The 14,292-nt window shown below is 43.6% G+C and overlaps 2 protein-coding genes across 2 annotated transcripts; one reads left to right on the plus strand and one right to left on the minus strand.

The window, feature by feature from the left end:
* Window positions 1-6,653: 6,653 nt before the first annotated feature.
* zbtb25 (zinc finger and BTB domain containing 25) lies at window positions 6,654-10,182 on the minus strand (the record flags this gene model as incomplete). Its single annotated transcript, XM_080860795.1, has 3 exons — window positions 10,066-10,182; window positions 8,118-8,315; window positions 6,654-7,860 (listed from the first exon to the last, which is right to left on the minus strand). The coding sequence occupies exons 2-3, from the start codon at window positions 8,288-8,290 to the stop codon at window positions 6,654-6,656; spliced, it is 1,380 nt and encodes a 459-aa protein (XP_080716921.1). The 5' UTR covers window positions 8,291-8,315; window positions 10,066-10,182.
* On the plus strand, window positions 9,991-13,556 carry zbtb1 (zinc finger and BTB domain containing 1). The gene is made up of 2 exons (XM_080860793.1): window positions 9,991-10,120; window positions 11,459-13,556. Exon 2 carries the CDS (start codon window positions 11,463-11,465, stop codon window positions 13,500-13,502), a length of 2,040 nt encoding a protein of 679 aa, XP_080716919.1. The 5' UTR covers window positions 9,991-10,120; window positions 11,459-11,462; the 3' UTR covers window positions 13,503-13,556.
* The last annotated feature ends 736 nt before the right edge of the window (window positions 13,557-14,292 follow it).

The raw sequence follows: 14,292 nt of genomic DNA on the forward strand, positions 1-14,292 counted from the left end.
TAAGCCTCATACCAGACAATACTGTGGGGATGGTTTGAGATCCCCATGAGATCAGCTATAACCCACCTTGCCATCTGGAAATCATAACTTTGAAATATTTCTGACGCCCGTGTCAGATGGTGAATTTAAGGCTTACAGCACGTCACGGTTGACGTCAGGTGCCATATCCTTCCCCATCTTACCCTCTGTCATTTTTATTCGACAAATAGGGAATGAAATCAGTCTCTGTGCAATACAATAAAGGAAAAAGATGAGTTGTGCAGTACTCTAGTATCAGGATGAGTTATGTGGTCATAGTAAATTGGATTCATTTAAAATATACGTTTCAATAAAGTTATGATAAGCTGGAAAATGCTGGTTATATTTTTATTTAAAGTGGTTTGTCTGACTGTTTACATTGTAGCTGACGTAACAACCTTTTGGATCAACATCACACATCCCTGTCTGGAGTGCATCTTTTTCATAGTTTTCTCAAAATAAAGTGCCAATCAGCAGGTTACTATGGAAACTGGGCAAGATGCGACTGCATGTTGGCGGCAGCGACCACTTGGGTGTAGACGTGCTGGTGGAGGGAGAACATTCCCCACCTCCCCTGGATATTCATCTTATCACGAACTTCAGTACATTAAGGTATGTTCTAGACATTTAAATCGAGTCCAAGAGTTTTCATGTCAAGGGATGTTTTTCATACATTGGTATATAACTTCGAAAATATTTACTCAGATGCGCTTGCACTTTTAAGGTCAAATCCGGTGCGAATGATTGAAAATCTTCACGCGCGTGCTGAGGTCATCGGTTGAGAAATGTAATACTGTAAGGTGAAGATTTCTCTTCAAATAGACTATTCAAACCGTCAATATATATATTTTGGATACACGAGGCTGCCAGATATTTCTACCATTTTTATTGTATTCGGAAAGTATTTGAAATCTACTAATCTCCCGAACTATTTTGTCAGTTAATATTAAATTTTCAGTTGGGCAATTTATGTTGTCATTTTTCATAAGTAGCTACTTACGTGTAATAACAATAATATCACGCTTCATGACGTGTTGCACAGTAGTAAGAACTCAAGTGATCAGTCTATGCTCTGGTCATTCACCAATTTTCCCCTGTAATGTCAACTGCTGCTATAAAAGTAGTCGTTATGAGTTTTTATGACTTTATATACTGCTGTACAACCTATACTGTTGTGTGCTTTGTCAGTCATTTACATTTGCATGTACATTTAGTCATATAGCAGACGCTTTTATCCAAAGCGACATACAATGGAGAGAACAAATGATATACAGACTATACTTATTATAAGTTATATAACTTATAAGTATTTTAAAAGTGTAAATAATAATGCATCTGTTTTTTCACATGAAATTATTTGACCAGCATGTTCAGAAGGTCCCCAAAAATGCATTTATGTGCTTGTGCAAACTATCATTTCTCAATTATGAAACTGTAATGCTTAATTTTTTACATGCAGGGTACCTTTGACGTGGGTCCAATTTAGAGCCATGGCAATGCATGACACCGACACTGGCCAAGGACAGCATAAGGTTGTCTTAAAGAGGAAACTGACAGGTCCACCAAGACTTCTCCTTGGCAAAACCAAGACCGTGAACCAAACCGGAGAGAGGTCAGACGCACGAGTACTGAGACACCAAAGAAGAATGGACATCAATGGAACACCAAAGGATTCCACTCCTCAGACATCCCAGGACACATTGGGTGAGGAAGGTATAACGTTGGGGCTGGCTCCTGAAAATCTTCAAACCAATATAAAGGAGGAAACTGGAGGAAGCCACCATACAAGGCTCCAAAATGACTGTTCTGCCTGTGATGAGGAAGATGCAGTAAAGAAGCAACACGTTGATGTCAGCAGGAAGACAAAACAGACCACTAAAGATGGATTGGGATTAAAGAGGCTTTTTCCGCATGTGTTTGGGTGTGTCAGGAAGAAGCGTGACAAACATGGTGACATTGAGATGCAAAAGGAGAACGCAATGACTCCAAAGTTTACGGAATGTACCAGTGATGACACACCAGGTGACACGTGTCACTCTGCCTCTGATACTGATCCAGAATCTGGAACTGGAACTGGAACTAGACTAGAGAAGAGTAGGACCAGAACATTTTGGTTCCCATTAGCTGGCTGCCGTGCAGGCAGATGCCTGAACAAGTCTCAGTCATTATCGAAAGACCCAGAGGCACGAAAAAAAACATTTCGAAAAAGAATTCAAGGTTTCTTGACCAGACGAAAGAAAACAGTCTCCTCGAACCAGTTTGAATGTGGCAGCACACAGACACCACAGCCTGAGCGTGTTGAAGGACAGGTAGACCGCCATTTGGCTTATAATGAGGACCTGCCCAGAATCCATGAGGAAGACGTCTCAGAAGGAGATGGTGATGGGCAAGTAGGGTGCCCAGAGACCATGACTATTAGTGCCGAGGTGACTGCCGCCAGTGTAAAGGGTACTGAGTGTGAATCCAAAAAAGAGACCAGTGAAGCTAGCGGCCAGATCTCAGAGGATTTGACCTCAAAGGAGGATGAAAACAAGCTGGAGAACTGGGTATGTACACAGGAGCCTCCCGAGCTGGATCTGAAAGAGTCCACAGGTCTCTCTGACGGTGTTGTCACCTTGACCTGTGTTGTTGAGTTGGACGCAGGCTTTAGACCACAAATTGATATTGCCATCTCCATGGATGAGGTGTTCGAGAATGGGCCAGATGAAATTCAATTGTTTGAGAACACAAACAAGATGACGGGTCCTGACTGTGACAGCCTTGCATCTTGCAAGAACCCCAGCAACATGTCGTTCCTAACTGTGCCAGTTGATGGTTGCTGGAGTCCGTGTGAGGCTAACAGCACAGACGTGAAACCCTGTTGCAACACATTTGATTACAGCCTGCCACCTGAAGACACAAGCCTGGTAAGTGGTGAGAGCCTACTGATACTCACCGCTAACTCCCTGGTACGAGCCGCCATCAAAAGTGCCCTGTGTCAGCTCTCAAGGGAAATACAGCCTCCCCTAACAAACAGCCACAGTGATGAATGTTCACATGTGGAAGACGCCTGACTTAGAGTTAGTTTATGGACATGGATATTATGGATATTCAGTTGTAGGATATTACATATCCAGAGATATTTTTTCCTTACCTTGTGGACTTTATATGGATTAATTTGTGTTTGTGTCATTTTACAGCCCTGTGGATCTAGATGTCTAGTGATCACGTTTATCGTGCTAAACATTCATAGTAAGAATAAATAATGTGATGTTTTGTTCTAACACACAATATGAATTATTAACACTCCAACATGACATTCAGAAATGATGTTACATTTTCAAAATATTGTGTGTGATGACTTTTGAAATAAGGTCAAATGTGTTACAGATTGTAATTAAAGAACAAAACTTTCCCTATGTGGTCTTTTTCCTCATTAAAAAAATATAAAATGTGACATATGTGTCCTCCCACAGTAGGATATTTTTAGCTCTGATTTGTGACATTATCTCCTGACTAGAATAAGATCTAGTTCCTATAGCAATGAAGAACCCACACTTACATGAAAATCACACAATCTCAAGGCAAAACCTTCCCCTTGTTTTTGACTGCTTTTCTTTCTGGCTCGCATCTCTCTATTTATTTTTCTTTCTAAAGAAATGCATAAAGCTGTACCTATTTCAATTGAGACCTTCTAACACTTCTTTAAATTACAAAGGATTGCTACAGATTTAGCAAATTCAGTAAAATAAGACGGAATAAAAAATACATTATTAACATGAAATGCTCCATCAAGAAGACCTTTAGTGTCTCTCAGTGGATCTGATTAATCATTAAGTTTGAAATGCCACATAGGAATGCATAATACATTCAGCCTCACGGTTCTGTAGCCGAGGACTAGAACTAGTGATGCTTCACCTAAAATGCCATCTCTATCAATGTTTCACATGCTCTTAAAGGCACCCAGTGCAACATTAGGGCATCAAAATGGAAATATTCTGGATAGGACAATCTTTATGAAATTGAGATCTACTTCTAGCCGCAAGAGCGTAGCCCTTTATTTATTGGTGCCACCAATAAATAAAGCAGGATTCCAGTCAATGGAAAAATGGCCTCTCCCCACCGGCGATTGTTGTTGTTTACAATTTTCTATCAGTTCTCATCTTTGCTCCTTGAATGTCGATATGTAATGGTATGGAGTTATTGAAACTTACTACGTGTAAAAAAGACTAGAAATTGAATGTTTATTTTTCGAGTCTCAAGCCTATAAAGTTGCCCTGTGTGCCTTTAAGGATCTCTAGTGTGGCACAGAACTCCATAGCTCTTGCCCATCTGATCTCTTCTAGCCCAAACTGGGTTTGGGAGATTAGCTAACTCAGTTGGAGGTGGGCCTCCTAGATCAGAAATCAGACGCTCTGACCTCATTTTTAGTATAGGAGACAGAATTCAAAATGATATTCTAGAGCTGTAAAGCCATTTGTTAAATGGTTCATGAATAGAGCCAGATATCCAAACTCACAACACACTGCCATCTAGTGGCATGCAGGAGCAAATGCTTTTCACATACAGTTTAGCAGATATGCTGTTCACTGTCACTTTCAAGTAAGGCAATATACAGTACACGACTGACTCAGAGACAGATATTATTGTAACTATTGATTAAACTTGATCAGAAGTAACATTTTAAAAAGAATACTGACCGGGGCAGGGTGAATTTTGGTAAGGCCTCTTACTGAAATAAAAGTTCTTAATTGAGATGAACATATAGATACATATCGTGTGTAGATATTTCACAAGATTCACAATAAATCACAAGATATTTCAGCAAAGACATTATTTCAGGTGGAGTGCCTTGGACTTTGCATTCATTTGGACAAGTAGTGCTTCCTACCACTTCATCCACACCCTACTTACTAAGAACATAAGATACTATAACATAACATAACACAATATTTTCCATTTTGCTGATGCCATATCATTTTTGGAAAAACAAGTTTATTACCAAAAATATTCTGAAAACGGGTGCCACGTAATGATGTATACTTTATACTTACTGGCAAAGTGAAATTAATACAAACACACCATACTGGTCACAAATTACACAGATGAAAAGCACATCTGTAACTGTTACACAGGTTCTACAAACCAATCACAGCACACTAAACATGAAACTGACAAAACTGCAGAAACCAGCACATTCCAATAGCATGGACCAACCAGTACAATGGATTATTTAAGAAACGGAACTACTTATATTGAAATCTGGAACCCAAATATGCTTAGCACCATCAACGCATGTTGTCCTTGATATGATGGGGGTACTGTAGTGCCACATGATTCAAATATACTGTGGATTGAAAAAAGAAGTGGTGTGTAGAATGATTTATCTACACTAGGCATGCTGGTCTCAGTTACTGCATCATACAGTCAATATGGCTCCAGTACGGTCATCTCTGGCTGTCGATTATAAATTACTCATCTGACACCATCTTGAAGCATCCAGGGGGCATGACAAATGAAATTTCACCAGCTATCAAATTAGGCCATAATTTCAAGGCTGCTCTGTCTAGCACAAATATCAAGCTCTTCTGGGTCAATGAGTTCAAAACAAATTGAAAGTTGACATTTGAGACGAAACATTGAGACTAACGCCCAGTATAATTAACGCCCAGAAGAAAAGCTAAAGCTGAAGTTTAACTCGGGTTTCATTTTGTGTCAAGTTGTACTACACCAAATAGGTGCTATACTAGCTCTAGGGGTGTGTCAGATCAGTTTACAACCTGTCTTCTGACATTTGTGAGAAGCATATCGTGGGTTTTAGATTTGTATCGTGACTGCTGTGTCTTGCAAACACAGCAGCATTAATCTCAGGTGAACAAGCAACTTGTGTCAGGTCAAAAGGCTGCATTACGATGATTAAAAATATATATATTGTTTTTTTGACAAAACATGCATTGTACGACTGTTTTCAAAGAAATGTTTTCACCAAAAGCTTTGTTGTCAGAATCTTTTGAACATCACATGAATTACAAAACATTGGCCAAACTTGCTAAGTATTTGGTCGAGCTTTAGAAGCTAGTGCTTTTGTTGGGGCAGTATGAGTTTTATTTTATTCTTTATTCTTTTTTCTTTTTTATAAAGTATGAGTGCAGTATGAGTTCTTGGACTAAACCTACTAAGGCACGGCAAACTTGTTTCATTTCCATATTCGTTAGCAAGTAGGAAGCACTCCATCCAAAGTGACGCAAATATTATTTAAAGATTTAAAGATCATTTGTATTAGGAAAACAAATGGCGTAATCCAAAGTAAATTCATGTTTTGGGATAGCATTATATGCCGTTTTTAGTTATACATCAAATAAAACATCACAACTTAGACAATGCTGAAACACAAATACTGTAAGCACTAACAGTCCAACATACAGTATGAGGACCTCCGACATCATGATGATACTCATGATTATACTCATACGAGAAAAGATATTCAGGCTACTGGAGACAGCCAAAAAGAGACAGGAAAAGAGTGAGAGAAGGCGCCATTCATTTCCTTGAACAGATCCTGTCTGTGTGTGGAAAGAGAGTGCGTATGCTGTTTGTATTGTCTTTTGTCTTTGTTCCCTACTCTACATTCATAAATGTATTATTTGTTTTATTCGCTATTCAACAGCGACGGCATCGACACTCTCCCGCGACACCTCCGAGTCCAGCGAGTAGCAGGAGCTGCCGTTGTCCTGTGTTGCCCCGCTCTCCTCCGCCGACCCCTCCCCCGGTCCTGCCCCCGCACCTTGCGTGCCGTCACCCATGCCCTCGCACGCCACCTGCAGGAGCTGGTTGCAGAAGCGGCTGTAGCGCGGATGCTGGTGGCGCGGCGGCTTGCCCACGTGTGAGAACATGTGCTCCTGCAGCTGGCTCTTGTGCGAGAACCGCTGGTTGCACACGCCGCACGCCATCTTCCTCTTCCGCGTGAACAGACCCACCATGGGGGGACTGGCGGTGAACCCCCCGATCCCGACGCCCCCCGCACCCCCTCCACGTCTCAGCTCGGCCGCGATCTCGTCGGCCAGAGCCTGACTTTGTCTTAGGGCCTCCTCTAGGCACCCGGAATCCAGGCGCTCCCTTGTGGTCCGAGGCTCCTCTGCCCCAACCGGCCCCCCCAAATCAGTATCCTCAGAAGGGGTCCCCTCCATTAGTGGGTCTAGGGAACAGGCTGCATGGCTGATTAGGTGCTCCTGAAGTCCCTCGGGAGACAGGCAGCGCTCTCCACACCGCGGGCACAGAAGAGCAAGGGTGGGCTGGCAGGGGTTCCCCTGCGCCGGGGAGTGTGAGGAGCGAGGAGCCGGAGGAGGGAGCGACGCCATGTCCCCTTCGGCCTGCTCCTGCTCCTGCTCCTCATCATCCAGGCGTTCCTCTTTGATCCTGGTGGAGATGTCCGAGTCATCCCCGGAAGCCACAGAGGATAAGGGCCGCATGCCGCAGGGCGGCTGGTGGTCAGAAGAGATGCCCTCCAAGCCGACCGCCTGAGAGGATCGTGCATGGGAGTGCTCAGCCCAATCCACCCGTCCGCTGGAGCGTGATCCCTCAGGGTCCCGCTGCCCGCCAACCTTCAGCCCTGTGCCATCCTTTTTGGGGAGCTGGGAGGATATCTGGATGCCGTAAAGGTTGGACATGCGCAGGTCAGAGTTCGCATCTGGACCTGCATCGCCCGGTTTGTGGCACAGCTGGTAGGCATGAAGAAACTTGATCCCCTCTTGAAGACGGCTCCTGTCCACGGGCTGTTTTGGCCCCATTCCAGTGTACATGATGTGGAGCAGGTAACTGAACACATCGGGCTGGATGTCTGTCGGTTGAATTTTGATGCACTCACTGCAATCATTCACAAACACAGATGTAAGTTACATGTTAGCCATTTGAAAATCATTATGTCATTACATCATTCCAAACTGAATACAGATCTCCTGAGGTAGCAAATGGAAGTACAGAAACAGTAAATGCAAACCATGTCACAAAGCACAGAAAAGGATGAGGAAGCTCTTATAAATAAATAATAAGTCTTCAGTAATAGTATCGTATTCTGCTGCAGCCTAACTTGTATGGGGTAGTGATGAAACTGATATTTGAACCTGGTCTGATGGATGAAGATCATCTTGAAGTAGTTGGAGAAGGCCGCCAGAACTGCCCGGTGGGCTTTGAAGTACACATTTCCAATGGCAACAGTGCAGTCACACAAGAAGCCAAACTCTCTCTGAACATTCAGCTGCTGTAGGAGGTACAGGCTGTGGCTGGACACATCCATGGCGCCCACTCTCAACCTGTTACACCTACACACAACAAAGACAGGCAAAGAGATAGACAGAGAGATAAATGTTTAGGACACCAACATAATTCAACACAATAAAATGAAATAAAATATAGCAGCTATTGTTGCATTACTTGGTCTTTGTTCTTCACCCTCCAGGTGAGTGAATCAAATACAAAACATTATCTTCACACAACAACTAAGAGAAACTCATTTTACTGAATATGGTGACCTCTAGTGACAAACTACATTTTTCTTTTCCCTTCCATTTTTTGGACAGTGTTTGAAACCAACAGACCTGAGGTTTGCCTCTGAATAGAACAGCAGCCTTCTAAATGTGCCCTGCCATAAATCCAACAGACTGATGCAAGACCTGTGTGCATGCAATTACTGTATACATGGCTTGCATATTAGCTCTTTTAACATGTCTTGCAACATCTCACAGCAAAGACATACATACAGCTAACTCGAAACCATGTCAGACTATGGAACATTTGACAAGAAATAATGTTTACTATTCGATTACCTTGATGCAGATTTCACAATAGCCGATAACAGTATAAGTGCATTGTTATGCTGAGACTACAGGTCCCAGCGGACCTAGACATTCGCTTACGGCACTGTAGATTTCTGAAGCTGACGAGACAATACCTGGGATACTCCATTTGCTACATTACCTGTATTAAATGACGATTTGGACGTATATTACTCGTTAAACACTATGTGAATTTGGAGAAGCATTCTATTGCATATGCACGATATTACCGACTCGTTTTCTTTAAATTTGCCTTGGCTAGCCTACGTGACAATCACAGTTCACGACAGCATCATGTTAATTCGCACTCGTTTTAGCCCACCGAGTCAAGTGGGCTGTCGATTTTAAATCTAGAATTTTGGTTAATGCAATCTGAGATAAACTGCGTGCACAGCTATTGTAAGTACCTGTGCAATCAAGTCAATCTGAAACACAATCGAGGAGTGGTTCCTTACCATTTAAATGGGTGAAATTGTTTAGATTTATATTTGTTGCTGCGGGTAAAAAAAATCTCGTGTGGTCTCGCGCTCCTTCCTATGCGATTGTCAACTAAGCTTGTTATACGTCACGTGACCATACTGTACATTTTGCTGTCTCAAACTGATTGTTTCTTTTTCTTAAGGTCTGACTACTCTTGTAAAGTAGGTAAAGAAATATCCGCTCTTGCGGAACAGGGTGGAAAAGTATTATGCTGGTTTGCACAACAGTTTATTTTATATTATACTATACCACTCATATGTATGAAGCCTATATTGTGTACAACTGGAAGAAGCTTGCACGAATACCGTAAACCTGGCCGCAGCTGCCCTGTGAGGTCATGCATGAGTTAACATGCTTCACCTCGCAGCTTTAAAATGGTCTGCCTTCTGTACTGTGCTGCAACCTCTTCCAAACGAAATACAGTTTCCAAAGCGTTGTCCCTCAGGAAACTGGTTTAATATCTTACGTTTTTAACTTATATGTTAACGCTGGTCTGTTGACGCTGTCGTTTCAGCAAGGTAATGTGCATATTTTCATGTACGGTTGCATTCACACTGAAGAGCCCCGTCCTATGGAGGGTTGGATTTGCGTGAGTGGGGCTGGATCTAGCGCAGGCAGCCTCGGTGCGGTGATAGAGCTCGCAGAGCGGCTGTGCGGAAGTTCTTTCATCCGTGTAGCAGAAGGGGCTTCGCCCTCGCGATTATTCTCGACTCAACTTCATGCTTAGATAAAGGCAGAAAAGGTGGAACTTCTTTACCAGTGCTCCTCAACTTGAGTTTTTGTTCATTAATTGGCAGCACCCGTTCTTTTCGGTGAGTATATCCTGTGGCTTTGAGTATAAACATTACAGTGTTAAGCGCGAAGACCTTTTTTCCCCATAGCGTGAATGCGGGAAGCAGCGCGGGGGTGGCAGTGCGTGCTTGCGTGAGATCAGAGACAGCAGAAGCGGTTGGTCCCTTACACTTTCGATACCGACAAAACCGTGTACAACAGCAGATAGTTCATCAAGTCGATGAATATAATGCTCACAAATGTTACTTTTATGACATACACAGTTTAAAATACTTTTGAGGGTATGATTGACAGCCACAACGCCCGCACGCTTCTGTCTCCGAATTAGGCCAATGAAAATGCGTGGGCGGGATGTAAACCTCCTAATTTGAGATGACGACGAGTCTCAACAAAAGGAACTGCTTCAGCATGACTGTAAATTTAGCCATGCGGGCAATCGTACTATGACTTGTTTTTACACGTTGACAGTCTTCTCGATGTTTAAAGCTTTGCTTTCACGGAAATCGAAAACAGAGTTACATGCTCCTCAACACTACTATTATGTTTGGGAATGAAATAAGTTTGGAAGTGATTAATGTTTGCGATGTTTATGTGCCTGGCCCACCTTAATAATTCGCTCATTTTTGTAAACGAGGTGAAGTGACTTTTCACTTTGAAAAGAGAACACCCAAAAACGTTTCATATTCATGACACCTGTCCGCAGAGCTACTGACTTATGGCCATCTTAAAGTCACAGTCCATGAATCGGTCTCGGTTTCGCGAACGGTTGTTGATATGTGAGCTCAACAGCCAATCAAAATACACGTTTCCCTTCCGTGATCCTGAAGCACTGTGTTGATTGGTTTATGATTCGGTCCGAGCCACTAGGTTAAAAGAAAAAAACGCAGGTGTACATATACAGCCCTTGCGTTGCAAACAGGAAACAAACACTAAAAACAGACCGCGAGGACCAATTTGCTTAATTTGACAACCAGTGTAAGGGTCTACGAACGTGGAATGTGCCTTTATTTGAAGGACTATTTTCTGTATTTAATTTGAAATTTAAATTAATTTTTACTATAATCACATTTGGAGACAGACACTCCTTTGAAACTGATACTCAAAATGTATATGCAGTTATCATTCATGTTTGCAGTGTTTTTATAATGATTCGCCTAATATGTATTGTGTTACTGTGACTACTTACCACCAATACTACTACTACCACTACCACCACTACAGAGCCTGACCGTACTTTCACCATTTTAGAAATTAGATTTTTGTCTCCTTACATTTCAACCCAAAAAATTCCCATCCTCATTTTCAGTTAGCTTCGAGCCATGATCTAATGTATCTTTTCTCCATTTACACATTTCCAGGGTGATGGCGAGGCCAAGTCACAGTGAGCATGTCCTGCAGCAGCTCAACAACCAGCGTGAATGGGGCTTCCTTTGTGACTGTTGTATCACCATTGGTGATACATACTTCAGGGCCCACAAAGCCGTGCTGGCTGCCTGTAGCTCCTACTTCAGGATGCTGTTTATCCGGGACCAGCAGTCCACCGCTCGTTTAGACCTCAGCAACATGCAGATCAGTGCGGAATGCTTTGACCTCATCTTGCAGCTCATGTACCTTGGCCGCATCATGGTGGGCCATTACGAGTTTGAGGAGCTCAAGGCCTCCATGGCTTACCTGCAGATGTATTACATCCCAGACTCGCTGGAGGATCTGCGGGACATCAGAACCTCGAACCTGACCCCGTCATCTTGCGCCTCATCCTCGTCGTCTTCAAGCTCATCTTCATCAGCATGCGTGGCGGCAGGGAAGATGATATTTGGCGTTCGTATGTTCGACCAGAACAACAAACCCGGTGCATCCGAGCCTGAGCTTCCATCCAAGGTTCCTGCTGTCACCGCGAGACAAAGCTTGAACGTGTCAACCGTCAGGCCAGTGGAGGATGTGGCTCCACCTCTGCCTCCGCTACCTCTGGACAGTAGTGTGAATGAGCAACCATGTGACCTGCGGAAGAGGGGTTCCGGCAGGAGCTCCACCCTGAAGGAGCGACCTCGATTTGGGCGCACCTACACCTGTGACGACTGCGGTTTTGTGTTCAGCTGTGAGAAGCTGCTCATTGAGCATATTCTTACCTGTACCAACCGAAAAGCCTTTCAGCCTCCCAGGGTTAATAGTGAGGTGGATAATGACTCCAGCAAAGCAGAGAGCTCAGCCTCAGAAGGACCAGAGGAACACAGAGTGATGTGCAAAGGAGAGGATGACTGGCCAGACCAAAAGTCTGATTCGGAAACTGTGATCAGGTCTGTGGGAACGGGGACAGACAACGAGGCTATCCCCAGCCAGAATATAACAATCAAAGTGGAACAAGATGACGATTCAGAGCCCGAGATGGCAAGCATCAGAGTGATCAAGGTGGGGAATCACAGCATCAAAAGCTGCAGTGTACGCCTCGGATCTTACAAAGACATAGCCAGGGACACAAAACGCTTTGACAAAGAAGCAGCTGGTGTTTCCGCTATGGAAGAAGGCACAGAGGGCTCGCTAGTCAGCGGAGATGAGACTGGTGCTTCAAGTTCAAAGGTCCTCAGGATTAAGGAAGAGAAACAGGATGAGGACTCATCACCCTGCGAGCTTTGTGGGGCTATGCTGACAGAGGAGGAACAGTCGGCCCATTACATTTCCAACCATATGGGCCACATCTGCGCGTGTGGGAGGTGCGGCCAGGTATTAATCAAAGGCCGGCAGCTGCAAGAGCACGCCGAACGCTGTGGTGAGCCCCAAAGTGTTGACCTTGACTCACCTGAGGAAGACTCCCCTCCTCCAGATGATGCTCAGGCAATGGACGAGGGGCTCCTGGAGGGCTACCGTTGCCCTCTCTGTGGCCTTGTATTCGAGAGTGAGAATTTAGCGGTGGAACATACGCTAGTGTGCCCTGAGCAAGAACCCTTTCGTCCCACCCTGCTTGATGAAGGGGGGGAGCTGGACCACAGACGGAAACACTTCTGTGCCATTTGCGGGAAGGGATTTTATCAGCGGTGCCACTTGCGAGAGCACTACACAGTGCACACCAAGGAGAAACAGTTCACCTGCCAGACATGCGGCAAGCAGTTCCTTCGCGAGCGGCAACTACGGCTTCACACCGACATGCACAAGGGCATGGCGCGCTACGTCTGCCCAGTCTGTGACCAGGGCACCTTCCTGAAGCACGACCACGTTCGTCACATGATCTCGCACTTGTCAGCAGGTGAGACCATCTGCCAGGTGTGCTTCCAGATTTTTCCCAGTGGGGATCACCTGGAGAAGCACATGGATGTGCACCTGTATATTTGTGGTGTCTGTGGCGAGAAGTTCCGTCTCCGGAAGGACATGAGGAGTCATTATAATTCAAAACACACCAAGAGACAGTGAATAGCTACCGCCATGTGTGAATTGTATTATACTGACCAATGAAAAAGAAAAAAAAAAAAGAAAAAAAAAGCCATACTGTAAATGTGAGAACCAATCTATGCACTTATTTACACCAAAAATAACCTATTCAACATGCACTTTCAAACTGTATGCATAGTCTCAGCGTATTTGGGTTTTGTGGAGGGATATAGTGCCTCAAGCTTACAAAATGGGTTCAAGGCCTCTTTTTCTACCTAGCAAGTACTGTATGTGCACGATTAGAATGATGGAAGACATAATTATAAGTGTCAAACAGGTCAAACGGAGTATGTCAAGCACCTTGGGTTTTTTCTAGGTTTTAAAATGTTGTAAAAACATGTTAAATTTGTACGGTTTTCTTTCCTGGATATTCGTTTCCTCTGTGGCCAACATATGAGACCTCTGGTAACCTTTATGTCATTATTAATTCGCTATTTGGTGCTTGTCTTTTGTAGCAGTAAGAGGTCATGTGTTGAGACGTCTTTTCTGTAGTTGCGATGTCTTGGTTAGCTGAACAGGTCAATTTAGGTACTGGAGGACTCCAGTAAAGTTGCATTACAAGGTACAGGCACTAAATGTAAAACACCAAAACACTAGTGTGGTTGAACTTAAGTAGGCTAAACTATGGAGAAACACTCTACTCTACTGTTCTCCACCAATTTCTAATTTTCATATCCATCATAAGCACCAGTGATGTTGTTTCTGAACACAATTAGAAGTTCATATTTAACTATGCAAGCGTAGAAAATCACAAATCAAGCTGTTACCTATT

Source organism: Sprattus sprattus, assembly GCF_963457725.1.
Source record: "Sprattus sprattus genome assembly, chromosome: 2".
Taxonomy (NCBI): domain Eukaryota; kingdom Metazoa; phylum Chordata; class Actinopteri; order Clupeiformes; family Clupeidae; genus Sprattus; species Sprattus sprattus.